Below are 17848 nucleotides of genomic sequence, written 5' to 3' on the forward strand. Positions count from 1 at the left end.
AAACAGTTTTTGCCCCCTCTAGTTCTCAATCTGAATGAGGCAGGGTTGAGCATATTGGCTTGTGAGTACCTCAAGGTTTTACTCATAACATAATGAGTGAAACTTGATGTAAGGAATTTCAGCCGGACTGCTTTATAGACTCTGAAGGTCATTAGGAGAATTTTAAAAAGGAACCTCTTGTGGTCTGGCAACCAATGCAGAGCTTTCAAAGCTACTTAAGCAGAGAATCTTCTTGACAGTTTAAGAAGTGCTCTGGCAGCTGCATGTTAGACAACCTGATGTTTTTGCACTGTTTAGAAGAACTGGCATACAGACTATTACAGTAGTCCAGCCTAGAATTAATAAGCGCACACACTGCCGTTTTTCTAACTGTTAGGGACAGAGAATCAAAAAATTTCCTCAAAGATTTTATTAGATTAAAACATGTCCCTGTGACAGGAAAAGCCTAAGGACGAAACAATAATAGGGAGTCAAATTTTACTCCAAGGTTGCTGATGACCTCCACTGTCGCTAGGGGAAGAGGGGCTAAATCGGGCAACCATTCAGAGGGAGTAAAATTGTTAGACTTGCCCAACAACATGATCTCGTTTTTTTCAGTATTACATTTTAGATGGTTTCTTGTATCCACAGAATAATTGCAGTTAAACCATTTTTAAAGTTCAGCTCTGATCCGAGTGATGCTTTATCCAGCGATAATATCAACTGGGTGTCAACTGCATAAGAAATGGTAGGAGCCAATTAGATGTTAAATAGAGCCGGGCTTAATGATGAGCCCTGCGGGACACCTGACATAACTGTGGTTTCTTCAGAAGAGTAAGGGTCCAACCTAACCATTTGTCTGTGATCGGTAAGACATGATTTTATCCAGGAGAGAGCTGGACTGGCAATCCCATATTCTCTACTGTGATGGAGCAAGATATCATGGGAATGGTGTTGAATGTTGCGGATGAGTATAATAAGAGAAGCACCTCATTCTTTTCTGCATCCAACGTCAAGTTTAGAGTGTCCGTAACTTCCAACAAAGCAGATCTGGTGGAATGCTTAGGACGAAAACCTGACTGCCATGGGTGAAGTACATTGGTGTTTTCCAAAAAGCCATTAATTGGGTATTAACCAATTTTTCAATTATTTTACTCATTGCAGGCAGCAATGAAATTGGGCTATGTTGTAGGATCTGCCAGGGGGCTTTTTCTTCAAAGGTTTGACCACTGTTAACCTCCAATCTGCCCGTACTTCTACTGTGACTAAAGCATTATTCAAAATATTGTTAATCACATGGTTGACTACGTCCACAATGTTATAAAGGACCTGGTAAAGGCAAGGATAATTTGGTGATCCTGATTTACAAGACAAGTTGGCCAGGTGTGACTAGGCAAGCAAAATTGTTTGGAAGGCTAAAAAAGTTCCAGTCCCTGCTTGTAAGGGCTCCTCAATCGCAGCGTCAGTCATTGAAAATGCAGTGGTGTACAATCACATTGAATAGGTCGTACATTTTCCTTGAAACAAGAAGAAATCTGGTCGCATAATGCTTGGGAGCACAGAATCTCTTTTTCTAATGCCCTAGGTTTAAGGAAGGAGGAGAAACTTGAAACTGAGCGTTTAAACAATTTGCTCTTCCTCAATTTGAGTAGAGAAATAAACATTTTTTTACAGTTTTAATCTGCTTGTGATAAGCATTTAGTGGCATTTTAAATTGCAACAAGTCTGCCAGGTTATAGACCTTACACCATTTCCTTTCTAATTCCTTACAAAGCAAATGTTTATCTCCTAGGGCCTGATTGAACCATGGGGCAGGGGGTATAGATTTGGGCATTTTCTTTGGGGAATTACTGTTGATAATACAGTGGCTGTTTGAGATATCCACTTATTAAAGGATTCCACATTATCAGCAAATTCATTTTTGTAAAGTGGTGGTAGAATTAGATAAAGTTATCAAAAGTCTGGGATCAATTAGCAGCTTACCCCACATGTGAGTGGTGAGGGGCCCAAAGTAGGAGCCGAGAGAGGAACATATCCTTGCTTCAGATTGACTTTGAAAGGGATTAAACATATGGTCTGACCAGCTCTGTCAGATAGGAGCATCCACTAGTAAATTAGGATTGTCAGAACAGATACAATCAAGAGTGTGACCTGCCTCATTTGTAGGTACTGCAACCAATTTGTGCAACCCTAAGGTGCGTAAAGCATCCGACTAATTAATTATTTCAGGGTCATTGGAGCATTATAAATGAAAATTAAAGTATCCCAGGATGGTGAAGTTAGTGTACTGAAGCACCAGAGGAGCTAGGGCTTCACTCAGAGAGGCCAGAAAAGTAGATCCTGAAAGGTGTGGGCAGTAAATTAAACCAGAAGCAAAGGACTGAGAGGAACTAAGCCTAAAACAGAACTCTAAACTTTCAGCCACTTCTAAGGAGCTAAAGTTGAAGGTTTTACACTGAAGGAAGGCTCTAAAAATAATGGAGAGACCACCTCCCCGAAGACCAGGCTTATCCTGCCTGGAGATGATATATCCAAGTGGGAAGGGCAAGGGCAATATCATAATTGCGCCAATGTTTTAGCCAGGATTCAGTGATAAATCAAAAGTCTACCTGAAGATCTAAAATGAGGTTATACACTTCCTAGGAATGTTTGCTAAGAGAGCTGGAATTAATGGAACCAGCCTGCATCATACTTGTTTTATGAACCGGCACCACCGCTGGTGGTGGCGGGTCTAGTGCCCCAAAGCAGTCTTTACATTTAATACAAGAGACAGGGCCCTCAGTGTCAAATAACAAGATGATGGTGTCACAATACAAGGTCAATTTGAGACAAGCTTTTAAAAAGTCAGATGACATAGAAATAAAAGATAAGCAGCATGGCTGGCGCTGGTCACGGGCGGGCACAGACGGGCTTGCCTTTAGCACTACATGTCTGCGATACTGGCCAGTTCAAATAAGAATCCCTAGCAAAAAGTCTAGAGCACCCAACACCAAAATGACAGCTCTAGAAAGGATGGGGCAGGGCAATTTCTCCTAGTGTCTTCGCTGTGGTCCAGCTAGACGTCATCCAGGTAAACGTTCCTTCATGCATGTGGTCTTGGAGTGCTGGATGATACAGGGGTACTGAACTCGTTATTTTGTAACTTAGAGAGGGTAATTGGTTTCCTGATAGACTGTGGCCCTAAACTGGCACTCATGATAATTTTCTCTGGATGGGAAGGGAACAGAGGACAAAAGCTGTTTGTGGGGATTGGCTGTATGTTGGCTACATGAGACATAGCAGGCTTAAGGAGGCCCCCCAATTTCAAAGTGGTTAAATGGGATGGATTATTGCTTAATGGCTGAGGAAGCAGTATTTCAGTCCAGGAGTTGCCTACAAAAGTGCAACCAAATCTGGGGACTGAGGAAAGAGTACAACAGAATTCCCTGATCTGGGCATTAACAGCAGGCTTCAGGGAAGACATGGGTAGCATGCCATTGATGGGTACCTGGGATGGGTGAACTTTAAACAAATTGTGATTCATAATGTTAGTTACTGCAATCGAAAAGAGATGTCATGTGAATGGGATGTGGTGTGAGTTGGTGGTACATTGTTCATGTATTGCACTAATAAACTCTTGGATAACCTAATAAAAATAATTAAAAAATAAAGACAGGCATGTTCATTTCTAAAACAGACCGTTGAGTTTTTTTTTGCAAACTTACAAATTATATGTGATCAATTTTAACTTTATTTTTCAGTTGCGCACAATAAAAAGTCAGACAGGTGATCTTCGTATTGGAATGCACCCCATGGATCTCGAGGAATGCCAGATTTAAGCTTATTCATTGTTGTGTCTTGCACAGAGTAGACATCATACCTAAATGTATCAATCTCATGCACCCTGCAGCATGGGCTACGTACCCGAGATACAACATTATGGACACCTGCTAGAAACACCTGGCAGGTTTTAAGATCTGATGTCGCTTCTTATGATGTTACTTTCTGTGGGGTAATGGGATATGAGGCCATTTCTTTTGATGTTACTTCTGCTGATGGAATGTGAGGAGCAGTGATGTCTCACACCATGATGTCACATGCATACTGCCCAGCTTTGTTAGTAACCTCCTTCTGTTTTTTAGGACTTGTACTCGGGTCAACAATAACATGCACTTCTTTTACATTAGATTTCACACTGTAGTTTCTGGCGTTTCATAGCACTGTAAAGAACAAGTGTGGTATTAACTCATTTAATGATGCATATGGTTTAATCTGCAGAAGGATTAAAGGTTGAATCAATGTTGCTGGGATCCCAACATGTGAACTTCATGGTGCACAGCTCGCTCAGCAGCAACATCTTAACCAACTGTACTATTGTGCAACTGCATCCACTGAGCAGCACGTGGTGCCCAGTACTAGTAGTTATATAGTATGGGCTTTGCAAGACATAATAGACATAATTGAGGTGAACTGATTATTTGAATCCTGGTGCTAGAATAAAAGGCGGTTCCGCATTACATGATCTATTACTTATGCATTTATTTTACCCACACATGTGCTGTGCATCCCCTTGCCGACCCTAAATCCCACACATCTGTCTGCCGGTCACTCACGTGCGCACACGCCCTCCCCCCCCCAATTTGCCTCATGTTGGTAGCATCCACAACCTGACTCCATGCTCTGCTCTTTTATTTGTTACCTTGTGAGAATTGTTAATTTTACAGGGAAGGTGACAACCAGTTCAAAGTCAATCTAGGAAATGAGAGACGACTTGGTGTTTCTTATCAGTGTTTCCTATCACTCCAATTGGGATTTCAATTCATTTTCGAAATAGTATTTGCTCGATCCAAGCTAGAACTTGTAACAGCACTTCATTTGATAAACACTGACATGGAGTTACTAGGAATGACCACATTTGAGAAAACTCTTTCGGAGTGAGATTAGCCACTTACATTCATTAAGTCCTTGTTTGCCAGTCAAATGAAGTTTAGAATACCTACTCCTGTAAAAGGGTTTTGCTAAGTGCTTGAAACAGATGCGATCGGCCCATTTCTGCACTTCAAAGGGAAACCTATAGAAGCCTCTCCCACTTCAAAAGAAGGCCCATGTATAAATATTGGACCTCAGACACCACCACTTGAGTGCACTTCTGGACCTGTGTAGACTCTGCCAGGAAGAACTGCGGTGCTGCTGAAAGGACTGCTGCTTTGAATGACTGCTGCTATGCTGTACTGACCTGCTGCCTGCTGCCCTCTTTCCTGGGTGAGGACAACTGGGCCTGTATCTCTTGAACCCTGGACCCTATAGTGACTCTAAAGACTAGTTGGTTGGCCTCCTGACTAGAGCCTTAGGGACATAAAGCTCCAACAACCTTGACCCCAGCATCTGTGAGTACTACCCTGCCAAGAGGTGCAACCGTAGTCCTGGTCCCTTGAAAATGGGCCTGAAGGTGCTCTGCCAGCCCACCTGTGGATCTAGCAAAACCAATGCAGCCCCTCTGCTCCACTGCACAACCCAGAGCAGACCCAACACAGTGCCTCTGCGGCAAGGATTCTCCCAGCTCAAGTACTCTGCATCAACTTTGCAGCCCTCATCAGAACCACTGCTGCTTGAACACCTCCCTGATGCAGGCCTCAAATTGCAAATCTCTCCTCGATGGTAGCCTCAACGATGATGCAGGTTCTCACAATACAGCCTCACAGCTCATCAAAAGCGATGCATCACCTTGGCTGCGCAAACATCATCAATGCTGGACTTCGCATCACAAACCCTTGTTGATGGGATCCTCTATGATAATGCAGGACCTCGCATCACAACTTCTCGGAACGACACATAGCCTTGGCTACGTAACACATTCTTGAGGCGGGACCTCACAATGTTCCGCAACTAGGATTTAAGGTACTCTTGTTCAGAGGGCATAACTGGGTCCCTGTAGCCAGTCTGCACATCATCATGGTTGGCCTGTACTTGTGACTGTGTTCAGGTGCGGCACGACCAGATATACAGAGTTGGCACTTTGTGCTTTTTGGTGCTGTTTTCACTGAAATCTTTAGACCTGCATATCTCCGGTTCTACTGAATTGATTTTTGCCATTTTGGTTTTATTTTATTAAAATCTACTCAATCATTCGAATGTGATAAGGGATCCATTTTTTTGTGTGCTTTTATTTGATATCTGTTTGAAGTGTTGCACAAATAAATTGCACATTCCCTCTGAGTTAAGCCTGACTGCTCTGTGCCAAGCTACCAGAGGGTTGAGCACAGGTTAATTTCGGGTTTGCTTATGACTTTCACCCTGACAAGGATTGTGGTTTCTGCTTGAGATGGGTTTCACCCACCTTAACCAGTAACGCTGTTTCTTACAGTGAGATTGTGAGAGACCAAACTTGATTCGGAGATGGACAAGAGCAGAGACAAATTGTAGGCAATACGATCACTGATGACTTTGTGGCTCCTACAAATGCCTCTAATCTTGAAGAAAACATCTGCTTGATATGGGGGCCCCACCATGGATACTGTTGTTGCTGTTTGGGAACACTAAAGATCTACAGGGCTAAATGACTCAGATAGATGGTGCAACTGTGGCCAATAGTGAACTATCACAACTCTTAGTAGTTGTGCTTGAAATCTACCTAAGAAGGATTCACACTGGTGTATAAGACTGAAGCCTTCATTATGAGTGTGGCGGTCTGAAGACTGCCACACTCACGGTGGTGTCTTAACGCTGTCGGGCCGGCGGTGAAGACTGCCATATTATGACTGAGTTGGCTTGGCCTAAGCCAAACTGCCACAACGCTGCTGATACTGCCACAGCGGTTGGACCGCCGGGCAAGAGGTGAGCACCTCCGGCCCGGTGGCAGCCATAGGACTGCCGGCCGTATTACAAGCAGGCACACTGCCAGGCTTTTTGTGGTGGTCGGACCGCCATGAAAACCCTGGCAGTAATGTACCCAGGGAGAGGAATCCCCATTCCTGTCACCGGTACGCGCACACCCACTCATAAACACACTCCCTAACAAACACCCCTTCTCACTCGCACACACTCATACAAACACCCCTACTTGCATGCCTCCCAATACACACACCTACTCACTCGCACCCTGACCCAACTCCCTCTCCTCCACTTCCATTCAGACATTCACACCCTCCACGCACACATACATACATACATGCACTCACGCACACCCATACCGCTACACATACACACATACACCACACCCATGGACACAACACATCCCCTCTCCCTTTGGGACGGTCCACCTACCTGTCTGGGTGAGGTAGTTGTCCGGGACGGGATGAGTGTCTGCATTTCCACTGCCAGCACCGCAACACTGTGCATTAGCCGCTGTGCCGTATTACGTCTCGTAATAGGGCAGGCGAAGTCCTTTTGGCGTGGCAGTGCTGGCCTCTCACCCGCTGTCGGTCAGGCTGATAGTGTCGTATTTCTGCCATTAAATGGACAGAAATCATTGGTTGAGTCCTAATACGGCGGTCTTCAGACCACCAACATTAGCAGTCTTTGGGCGCCCGCGACAACGGCGGTCTTTCCAAAAGACCACCAAAGTTGTAATAAGGGCCTGAATGTGTGTTGGTAGCTGTGTTTGACCTTTATGTGTTTTTGGATTAAGGTGGCAGAGCAGCATTTAAAGTTCTGGAACTCTTTTCTGCTTTTAAGGCTTTAACACAGTACCTGACCCTTTTCTTCTAGACTGTCTTTTAACATTGAATGTAAAAGGCAATGTTTTAAAATGGTTAGAATATTTTCTGATAGACCAAGATCAAGTAGTTTCTATCCCTACCTTCTGCTCTACTTTCAAGAAACTGTCATTTGGGGTCCTGCAAAGCTCTTCTCTCAGTTCAGAATTTATGTGACTCTAGTGAATGGCACACTTCATAGATTCAGCTTTTCCTTTTAGACCTCCATCAGGTACACCCAACTTCTCATTATTCTAGATGTGCAATCTATTGTCAACCAGACAGACTTCCAAAACTGTCTTAAGGCTTTTACTACCAGGCTAGGAAGCAACATATTCAAACGTAGTGCCAGCGAAGCAGGTTTGTGCATCTGTGACCCATCTAGTCTCTGGTCTAGTGCCAGGTTGCACCCTATACCCACCTTTAATATTGCAGCCCTCAATCCTTGCTTTACTTGTCCCTCTCTCAAACCTGGGGCAAGAGAATTCATTTTAAACAACTTTTTCTGTCTGAAAACCTTTAACATAAATCTTGCTTGTTCCCACTCAGATGTAGGAAAACTGTCAACCAAGTGTCCACAATTTCTAACATAGGTTATAGAAATGCCTTGCAATTAGGCCTTTACATTTATTTAAAATGTAGCTGCATGACTTCATGTGTGATTATCATGATACCACCATATTTCCAATCACCCACTGAAGCCCTACAGGCGTCTGGTGTCAGAAAAGGAGTAATTTTAAATGGAGACAGGAGTAAGCTTCCTTCAAGTATTATAAATTATTTGGCAGAGGTTTTCAAAACAGTTCAATCTTCAGGCTCTTGACAAAATTGTCTCCCTGCGTTTTGCCTGAGCTTGGTGCTGTGAGCAGTTTTGGAGGGAAAGGACCAGGGCTTTTCAGGATGTGAATGGAATGGAATATAGCACGTCTGTGGTACCAAGTGAAGAAGAGAGAGCAGAGGGGCACCACAGAAGAGGTGAATCAGGGAAAATAGGAGGCACCAAGCAACTCTTACAGTGGATGGAGCCTAAAGGGGACATGGTATAATATAGTTGGGAGCACCCTATACAGCAGGAGGATGGGATGCCTCTCAGCAGCCAATGGAAAGATAAGAAGGAGCAGAGGAGAAAGAAGGACAGTGTATGAAAGAGGAACCAAGATGGACAGCTGAAGACATGAGATTGCATAATCTCTCCCCTCCTCTAGTGCAGGAGGAAGTTATTCAGAGACATGTGAATAGAAAATATTCTGGCTTCTAATCTGCAAGCTCTACAACACCTTCCCTGATCGGAGCAATCCACAGGCACTCCCAGGTGAATAGTGTCCCACTTTCTGCTACGTTAATTTCAAGGGAAAGGTATTAACAGACTGCACATGGCTTGGAACACTTGACGCAGTATTAGAGAAGTGCCCTGAGGATGCAACAAGTGTTTGTGACCCTTTTGGCACTTCTGTATTACACAAGGGGGCATTGGTGCTTTGTTAGTACTGACTGCATAGGTGCACTATTTCTCTTGCATAATCTCAACTTGAGGGGGTGTTGCCACATTTGAATGGAGGTGTGACCCTATGTAATGAGAGAATGCATTCACCCTGTGCCCTCACTGTATACAGAGGCAGGTGTAGGGGCAAAGAATCATTCTCAGGGTGCACCAACTGTGCACAACTAAAGGAAGTGCACATATTTTGTGCCCTCAACGGCACCCCTTTTGGAGGGGGGAGGTCAGGATCCCAGCTCTCTTTCCAGGCATCTACCCCTCAGGTTGTCTAGTCACACTTTGCACCTACCAGCCGGAGGATCCCTGCTCACTCTTGAAACTGGAACTGGTTTGCCTCTGGCATTGATAGACAGACAGGTGGTTTCAACCCATTATCTAATTTCCACAAATGTGCTGCCTCCAGTGCAAGCACAAGCTTGGTTCTGCACTAGGATTTACATTTTCTGGGATCAGGAACACAATTCATCTCAGTGACAGAGGTACCCAATAAAGGTTCACCGCAGAGCCGACCAGGACTATCATAAGTAATCGGGCCACAGATTGAGAGGCTTCAGGAAACTGAGATCTTGGCACTCTGCATTGAACTTGGTTGAAAAAGAGCAGATGTCCCTTGCGTTACTGTTCTTTAGAGTGATGTTACCTCAGATGTGTTGGGTTGTTCTTCAGTTCTTCTTACAAATCCTTGAAGCAAAGCAGCATCAACTGCAACTTGAATGATTTCTTCAACTAGCATCTGGTCATCTAAAACATCATCCCAAACTCCTGACATTGTGGCTGCACTCTGAAAGCAAACAAAATGAATTATTGATTTATGAGTGTATCATGCTACTAAGCAGCAACAAGCATCAGAGAACCTAAGGTGGCTCTCACTAGTATGGAGAAGAGCAGCAGAATTAAGAGAAATGTGACACCATGAGCTCCAACTCCAGTAAGAAGGAGAAACATGGATTTTCAAACAATAACTCCCTCTGCTATTCAATGTAGAGCTGTTTCACACATTTGTTGCTTCTGGCTGGGATTTGCAACATGCAGATCCTTGGTGCAAACTCAAGTGCAAGCTACACTTGTGCAGATGGACCTTTCGTCCCTGGCTGAGTTTTGGCATCAATAATATATCAATGTCAGTGAAGCACATTCGGTACGACAAGGATGCCATAGTAGTAGATTTGAAAACCATAAGATTTATTGGCAGATTAGCAAAGTTTCAAATTCAAATCATTCAAATTAAGAGAAGCATTGGCCCACCTCCTCGTGGCTAATGATGTTTGCTATACACTAGGGTACCATCAATAACCTACTCATACATTTATTCTCAACACTTTAGAGAGTGGGTACTTTGATGTAGCCCCAGACACCTGCCCCACATAGGGCTGCTGAACACACATTTGGAGTTATAGAGAGTTACAATCTGAAAAGAAGGTCTATGGCCCAGTTTACGGGTAAAACTGAAAATCGCTTTGATATTCCTTGCCATTTGCTGGGTCTTAAAATTAAGGTGAGTATTCCATAACATGGAAGAGCTCACATGCATACCTAAATAGCAAAGATTCTTCACCTTATTAATAATAGTGCCCCCCATTTGTACATTGTTTAGACTTAGTATTTCGAGGGCCACATGTCATAACAAATGTCTTAGAATAGTTAACTTTCAGATCAAGATCCAGCATAAAATTTTAAAAAAGGTCCAACAGGCCTTGTAAGCCATTTGCAGTGCGAGCAAATAATACGGTATCGTCTGCATATAATAAAACTGGGAGCAATCTCTGGTCCATCTTTGGTACATCCTTCCCGTATTTTATCAAAAAATCGTAAATCCCATTTATATATATAAAAAAAAAGAAAAGGGGCTAAAATACATTCCTGTCTTACTCCCCTAGTTGAGGGAATGGGGGAGGTTCTCTGACCAGATGGGCCAAACTGAACTGACACCTTTAAATCCGTGTGTAGGCGCTTTATGAGCTCCGGTAGGGTCGCATCACACCCCAGGGTTCCCATAATTTGCCATAACTTCTCTCTATTTACCAGATCGAAGGTGCTAGTTAAATCAATAACTGCCATATGAATGGACTCCTTTTTGGCAGTTACGTATTTACTAAGAATAAGATGCAAGTTTAATACTTGCTCAACTGTGCCTAAACCAGGTCTAAAACCAAATTGAATTGGAGATAAAATCTGTGCCTCTGTCACCCAGTCCTCCAGGCGAAATAAAATCACACTGCCCAGAATCTTGGCCGTAGAATCAATAAGAGATATTGGTCTATAAAAAGAAGGATCTTGTCTATTGCCCTTTTTGAATATAGGAGTAATCGTTGCCAATTTCCATGAGGAGGGTATATTAGTTTTAACAACGCTTTTTAGCAATTTGTGACTATTGGGCCCCAAAGATTAGGCATAGATTTAAAGATGTCAACAGGAATTCCATCAGGGCCAGGAGCCTTCCCAAGCCTTGATCGATTAATGGCTCCAAGGACCTCATGGAGATCAAATGAAATATCTACGGCATTTGTATTAGAATCTATATTAATCTGTTTAGTAATATTATCCTCCTTAATCAAAATATCATTGTCTGGGTAAAATACTTTTCTAAAATGATTAAACCATTTACTATCCGAGAAATATGAGTGATTTACCACCTTCCAAAATGATGAAGTGTCCTTCAAATCAGTGGCAGCCAATAGCTCTTCCCATGCCTTAGTCCTTATTTCTAATTTCCTTTTTTCTAAAGTGGCCTTATACTCGGCCCTAGCTAATTTAATTAGAAAGCGAGAAGGAGGAACTATTTTAAGGACTTCTTTTAATTTTTTATGGGCAGTTGAACACAGGGGATCAAACCATCTGTGGGCGACTGAACCCAGGGGAGGCCTATCCGCCACCAAGAAATTCTTGGACTATATGATCATGGTCTAGCTGCTGGGACACACAAATATTAATAGAATCTAACCTAGATCTTATAATTTCCAGATTAAATGTCATTGGATTTATTTTGTCCCATTTCAGACGTAGGCCAGAATTTGTATGGAAAGTGGTATTTCTTCTCGATCCCTTATCCTGATTAATATTTAAGTCTAATTTAATACATAAGGGATTGTGGTCACTAGCACAGTGAGGAGTAATCATAAAATCACAAATTAAATGATAATCTGGGGAACCAATAAGAATGGAATCAATAGTGCTCTCCTTCGAATTCCCTGTAAAAGTAGGGGTATTTAAGGTATCTAATGCTGCTTTCTCCATTACATGAACCAAATCAAACTTACATAGGAAAAAATTCAGAGCTTCTCCTTCAGTTTAATGAATAAAATGGGTTAACGACTCTCTACCCTCGGTTGGGATGGCACACAATTCTGAGGGTTCCTGACAACATAGGGGAGAATTAAAATCACCAACCCATAAAACAACAAAATCTTCATCCCTCAATTCGGTAGATGAGTCAATAAAATCTACTACATCCTCTAGGTTTCCACGCGGAACATTATTATAAAAATGTAAAATCAAAATACCTTTACTTCCCCTAATAGATAATAAAACAATCATAAAATAAGGTGAGGACCAAATTAAAGACACCTCCAATAGTGGTAGTTGTGAGGAAACAAGGACTAAAAGACCTCCTGTTGCCCTTCCCATTGAGGAAGTTAATGCCGGTTCCGGCTTCCGAGCACAGGATTCCTGATTGATGCTTTGCCGACGCTGACGCCGGTGCCGGGTGGCTTGCGTCTTGGTTCCGGGGCGCGAAGTGCAGAGGTGTGCCACGGAGGCGTGCCGCTGTGGCTTTTTTTGGGAGTTTTGCTGGTCAGGTCGGGCTACTCTTGTTGCCGGTTCTGTTGTTCCCGGCTGAGGCAGTTCCCGGCTCCTGATTGCGGCGCTCTGAGGAGTCCTGAGGAGTCCTGCTGGCCGGAGTGAGCCACTCCCGCTGCCGGCCATTGCTGTGCCCTGAAGCAGTCCCCGGTTCCTGCGCCGGATCCTGCCGTGCTGTGTAGCACTGTGCTGTGCTGCTTTTGAGGCACTTGGCTGCTCCCTGTTCCCTGCTCCGCTCTAGCTCCAGCTCCGGTCCTGGTTGGCCTTCAGCAACTGGTGTTTTTCGCCCTTGCCTCGCCCATGCCCCAGCACTCAGCCTCCAGCCCCCAGCTCCAGCTTTAGTCTTGGTTGTTGCTGGTTGTTGCTAGTGGTCCGGTTGTTGCTCGGTCCATGCGGTCCTCGAGCTTTGGGAGGTGCAAGGCTATGTGAGGCACATCCTGAGGCGACGAGACAAGAGAAGTGAAGAGTGAAGAAGTAGGGAGGGATGGTGACGCCAGAGTGGATGCACAAAACAACGCAAGTAAGCAACTCTACCAACTTGCTATTAACCTGCTAAGCCAGTTAAAGACAGTTATAGACATTTGAGACGCGGAGCAAGCGGCAGCTGAGGGGGGAGGAAAGGAAACAGGAGATTGATAAAGAGAAGATAAGTGAAGAGCAGATGCTAATGGTGCCGGAGGGATAGACACCATCCGCGTATGGCGTTCCGTGTGCCGTGTATTGTGTACCTCTGCAAAAGCAATTCTACCTCTGAGAAAAAAAACAACCCAAAAAAAACAATCTACTGAGACTGAAAACTGCTGAAACTGCTGGTACTGTCCTACACGGCAAGAGTTCAAGTAAAAAAAAAAAAAAGGATATAATAAGATAATAACAACAGTAATAAAAGTTACCCTCCAAAGACCCAGTAAGGAACTGAGGGGGAGACACGGTGAAGTCTTCCAAGATGGTCGGAACAAGAGGAAAAACAAAGAGGGCCGGGGAGGCTAGGGAGGCCAACAAGGCACTAGTCCACCTAACGAAATCCCAAAGACCAAAGCAGGAACCCAACAGTCCGCAAAATCCTGGGTTAGACCAGGACCAGGACCCCGGAACCACTCAGTTATCTCAAAGGGAATCTGTAAATCAAGGAGAGGTCACAGTAGAGGGTGTCGAATCAGGGAGCTCTGGCGACAAAAGTGAACCAGGAGAGGAGATGGGTGGAACACCAGAAGTGGCTTTAGGATCTCTGCTGTTAGCCTGTACTGACCCCGATGATATGGGGTGTGTAATACTGAACGTAGGAGAAACTGCGGGGGGCCTTGCAAGTCCTCTGAGTAGGAGATAACAGTACACACCGACGCACCTGGGTCCAGGTGGGACTAGTGGGGCAAGGAGAGCCAAACCAAAAACAATCACCATTACCAACTACTATAACCATGTGAATTTAAACACTGATCGGCTGCAGATGCAAAGCTCTAAAGCTAGCGACTCCCCAGCACTGCCAATGGGGGAAAAAGGGGGCAACAACGTGGGGGGAGGTCGAACTGGAGCATTCAGAGATCGGGCAGCCGGATATTCCCCTATACCAGCTGCGATCTGCTCGATCATCTCATCCAATGAATAACTCCTTCAAGGATGGCGAAGTGTAGTTAAACAACTTCCCAGAGTGGGGCAATTCTTCGGGGGGAGCAAAGAACAAGCCATGAGCTAATTTATCCCGAAGCCCAAACGGGACTATTAAATCCCGGGAGCTCCTCACTAAAATCCCCCCTACAATGTGCCCAAGCAGAATGTATAGTATTCCAAAATACAAAGGGGCCTGATACAGAACAATTACCAATAAAGCAGACCCGTAAGCTTTCAGTGTCACAGATTCATTGCGAAAGCCAAACAGGGAAAACTAATTCAATACTGCGTAGACACAAAAGTAGCTCATTTAGTCTGGAGCTTTCCTCGCTTGACAACTCCGTAATTGGCAATATAGAGCCCCAATTAAACAGTATAACATCGGACGATTTAAATTTCCTGGAAGGCAGTCTAATACAAGGCCATAGGAGAAAGAACGATAAGATCTTAGAAGGCCAAACAATTAATGAGCAAAATGGACAAGTTTGGGGAAATAAAGATGATTTCTCATTAGACCAACCAATTCTTAGCATTATGAAAGTTATATGTACAACATTGGAGTCAATTGCAACAACGATCATGGCCCAGTCTCAAAAATATGATGATCAACTTGAGCTGACTAAACAATTTACAACTTCAATACAGACCATAGATTACAGGATGGCCCTAGTAGAGGGCGTTATAAGGGAAAATCTGTGGCATCAGGCAGTGGCCGGCAAGATGGACAGGCAAGCTTGTGGCCCAATGCCGGAAAAACTACTGGAAAGTAATCAAAGACATAATCGAAGATTGTAAATACAGCCTCAAAAGCGCACAGGTGTGCAACCTTGAGTCAACAGAAACAGAATCTAGATTAATGGGAAGGCCAATAGACAGACAAAACAGAGAAGGGCCCTTTGGCCCAGGACGAGAGGATTGCCCAGATGTGAATATCTATATAGATAAGACAGAAGGAAAAAACTGAAGTCCTGTACCTGGAATCAAAGCTTCAAGTATAGCAGAACAGAGGGTCCCAAGCAAAAGGCCTCAATCAATAGGTAAATGAAAAAAAAAGTGGATAAAAGCTAGAGGAAATAAAAAAGTAATAGTAAAAAAGGCACCAAATCTGTCACGACAGGCAAGCCCAGCAGGGCAAATTAGGAACAAAGGTGATCAGCCTGCCCAACAGCAGTATAGAGATCAAAACATTAAGCCCGAGAGTTTCGAGAAATCAACTGACAAAGACAGTAATTTTACAAATAAAGATCCCGGATTATTTTGCCACAAAAGCTGCACTCACCATTCCACATAAATCGTATACCCACTGGCCTCAGGGGAAACCAAGCGTCTGGACATGACACAGATAAAGGAAGGAGGTCAGAAAAAGATCCATGTGCAAATCTAGGGACAAGCGAGGCAAGTGACGCCCTAGTCAATGGAATATCCAAACGGAGCCTAGAGACATCAAAATTAAGCACTGGCATGGACAAGTACCTCCCAGCTACAAAAATAGAACACCTAGCTCAGGTACATTACTCAAACACAGTGGGAAACCACAACGGAAAATGTCAGCAGCTTCTGAACTCTATTACTGAGGGGGCACCACAAGAAAACAGTAAAAGTGAAAGCAGGAGGGCAAAGAGCCCTGAGCTCACAGGAAGTGAACAAAGTATAAGAACACCTATGTGTGTGGACAACTTAACAGCTCCGGTTCCCGCACCTCGGACAAAAGCAAAATACTACTCTCAGGCTAGCCCAGGAAATCACAATTCCAGTAGCCAGCCTGGGTGAGGTCACTGATTCGCCTGCCCTTTCGCGCCCAGTGCTTGACCTGGAAACTAAAGAAAAAACAGAAAATAGGCCTCCAATAAGGCAACCACGTGAAGGATATAGGAACGAAGAGTCGCAATCTGAATGGATAAAAGGCCAGGGAGAACTAGCATTGACCGGATGGGCAGTTACCACTTACAGTATAGAAAAGGAAGATAATCAACTTCAAGGAAGATGGTCACAAGGAAGTGGCGGGCATGCCGAGATTCGCACTGAAATAAGCAAAGAGCTTGAAGACACGATTATGTTTATCCCCGAGTACTCCTCAAGAGGAAGCCAAGACATCCTAAATAGGTCCAATATCTTACATCTGGTCAACTCTCTGCCAGCCCTGCAGAACGTAACAACCAAAGACCTACTCTCAGTAAGATTCATACAAAGAAAAGGACCAGAGACCGGAGAATCAACAGAAACAGTCTAGGCTTCACCTTGGATAGTAAAACAGATCCTAAAATGTTCTAACTCGTTGAAGATCTGGGGAATAGCTACCGCTATTCCGCAAAAGGAACCGCATCCTACAATATTTCTTGAAAAAGCTCCAAAGCAAAATGTGTCAGGTAGGCACGAGGTAAAAGGCAATTCTGGCTCGATACTACAGGGAGCAGTCAGCTCCAAACAACAACTACCTGAACGAACAAATCTGAGTAACATGAGGTTCTGCCTGTGGGTTAATTCCCCAAGAAACAGCATGGGTAATCCCCCACCGACGCAGATATATGAAGATCAGCCACCTAGAAGCCTGTTGCAAAAACGGACTGCTTGAATACAAAAGACAGAACCAGTCCAACATAAAAAATCTTAAGCTGGAACATTGCAGGTTTAGAAAGCAAAATGGAGGATAAGTATTGGGTAGAATTCATCAAACAACAAGATATCAGCTGCTTCTAGGAAACTTGGTCTACTAATGCCATTGATCTAGATGGGTTTTCTATTTTCCATTTACCTGCCAACAAACACAAAAAAGGAAGACCATCAGGAGGCTTGATCATTTGGATCAGAACTTCACTGCTGGGAAACTCTGCAGTAACTCATGTTGTATTAAGCAAGGAAATCCATACGACAGTAGTAAAATATGAGGAGTGGTCACTCGAAATAGTAAATGTGTATTTCCCTCCTATTAGCTGGGTCCAAGTCAAGCCAGGTGTGCGGCTACTCAAGGAACATATCTTAAACAAAAGATCCAAAGGTTGGAGGAACCCAGCATTTGGTCACACGAACGACCGCCCCCCTCACCTTTGTAAAACCTTTTTACTGATATGCAGTGATTTCAACATTAAACCCCATTCTATTCTCGGGGATGAACAAGTAGTAGAGGAAGATCAGTTTGGAACATTCCGACACCCCTCATCCAACGTTGTCAAGACTCCAAGAAAAGAGAACTAATCTTTGAAGCTCTAATAGAAGGAGGAATCCGTACATTAAATGGAAGAACAAATTCAGATAGAACCTTCAAACCCACCTTTTGAACTGGAAAAAATCAAAGCAT

At 43.9% G+C, this 17848-nt stretch overlaps 1 protein-coding gene across 1 annotated transcript in view; it reads right to left on the minus strand.

The window, feature by feature from the left end:
• Positions 1-9919, minus strand: part of LOC138278806 (glutathione synthetase-like) — a 184578-nt gene extending 174659 nt beyond the window's left edge. The window contains exon 1 of the mRNA XM_069219322.1: positions 9791-9919. Within this exon, the coding sequence (XP_069075423.1) occupies positions 9791-9919 (129 nt within the window). The remainder of the gene's footprint in view (positions 1-9790) is intronic.
• Between the last annotated feature and the right edge of the window lie 7929 nt (positions 9920-17848).

This window comes from Pleurodeles waltl, chromosome 2_2, assembly GCF_031143425.1.
Source record: "Pleurodeles waltl isolate 20211129_DDA chromosome 2_2, aPleWal1.hap1.20221129, whole genome shotgun sequence".
Taxonomy (NCBI): domain Eukaryota; kingdom Metazoa; phylum Chordata; class Amphibia; order Caudata; family Salamandridae; genus Pleurodeles; species Pleurodeles waltl.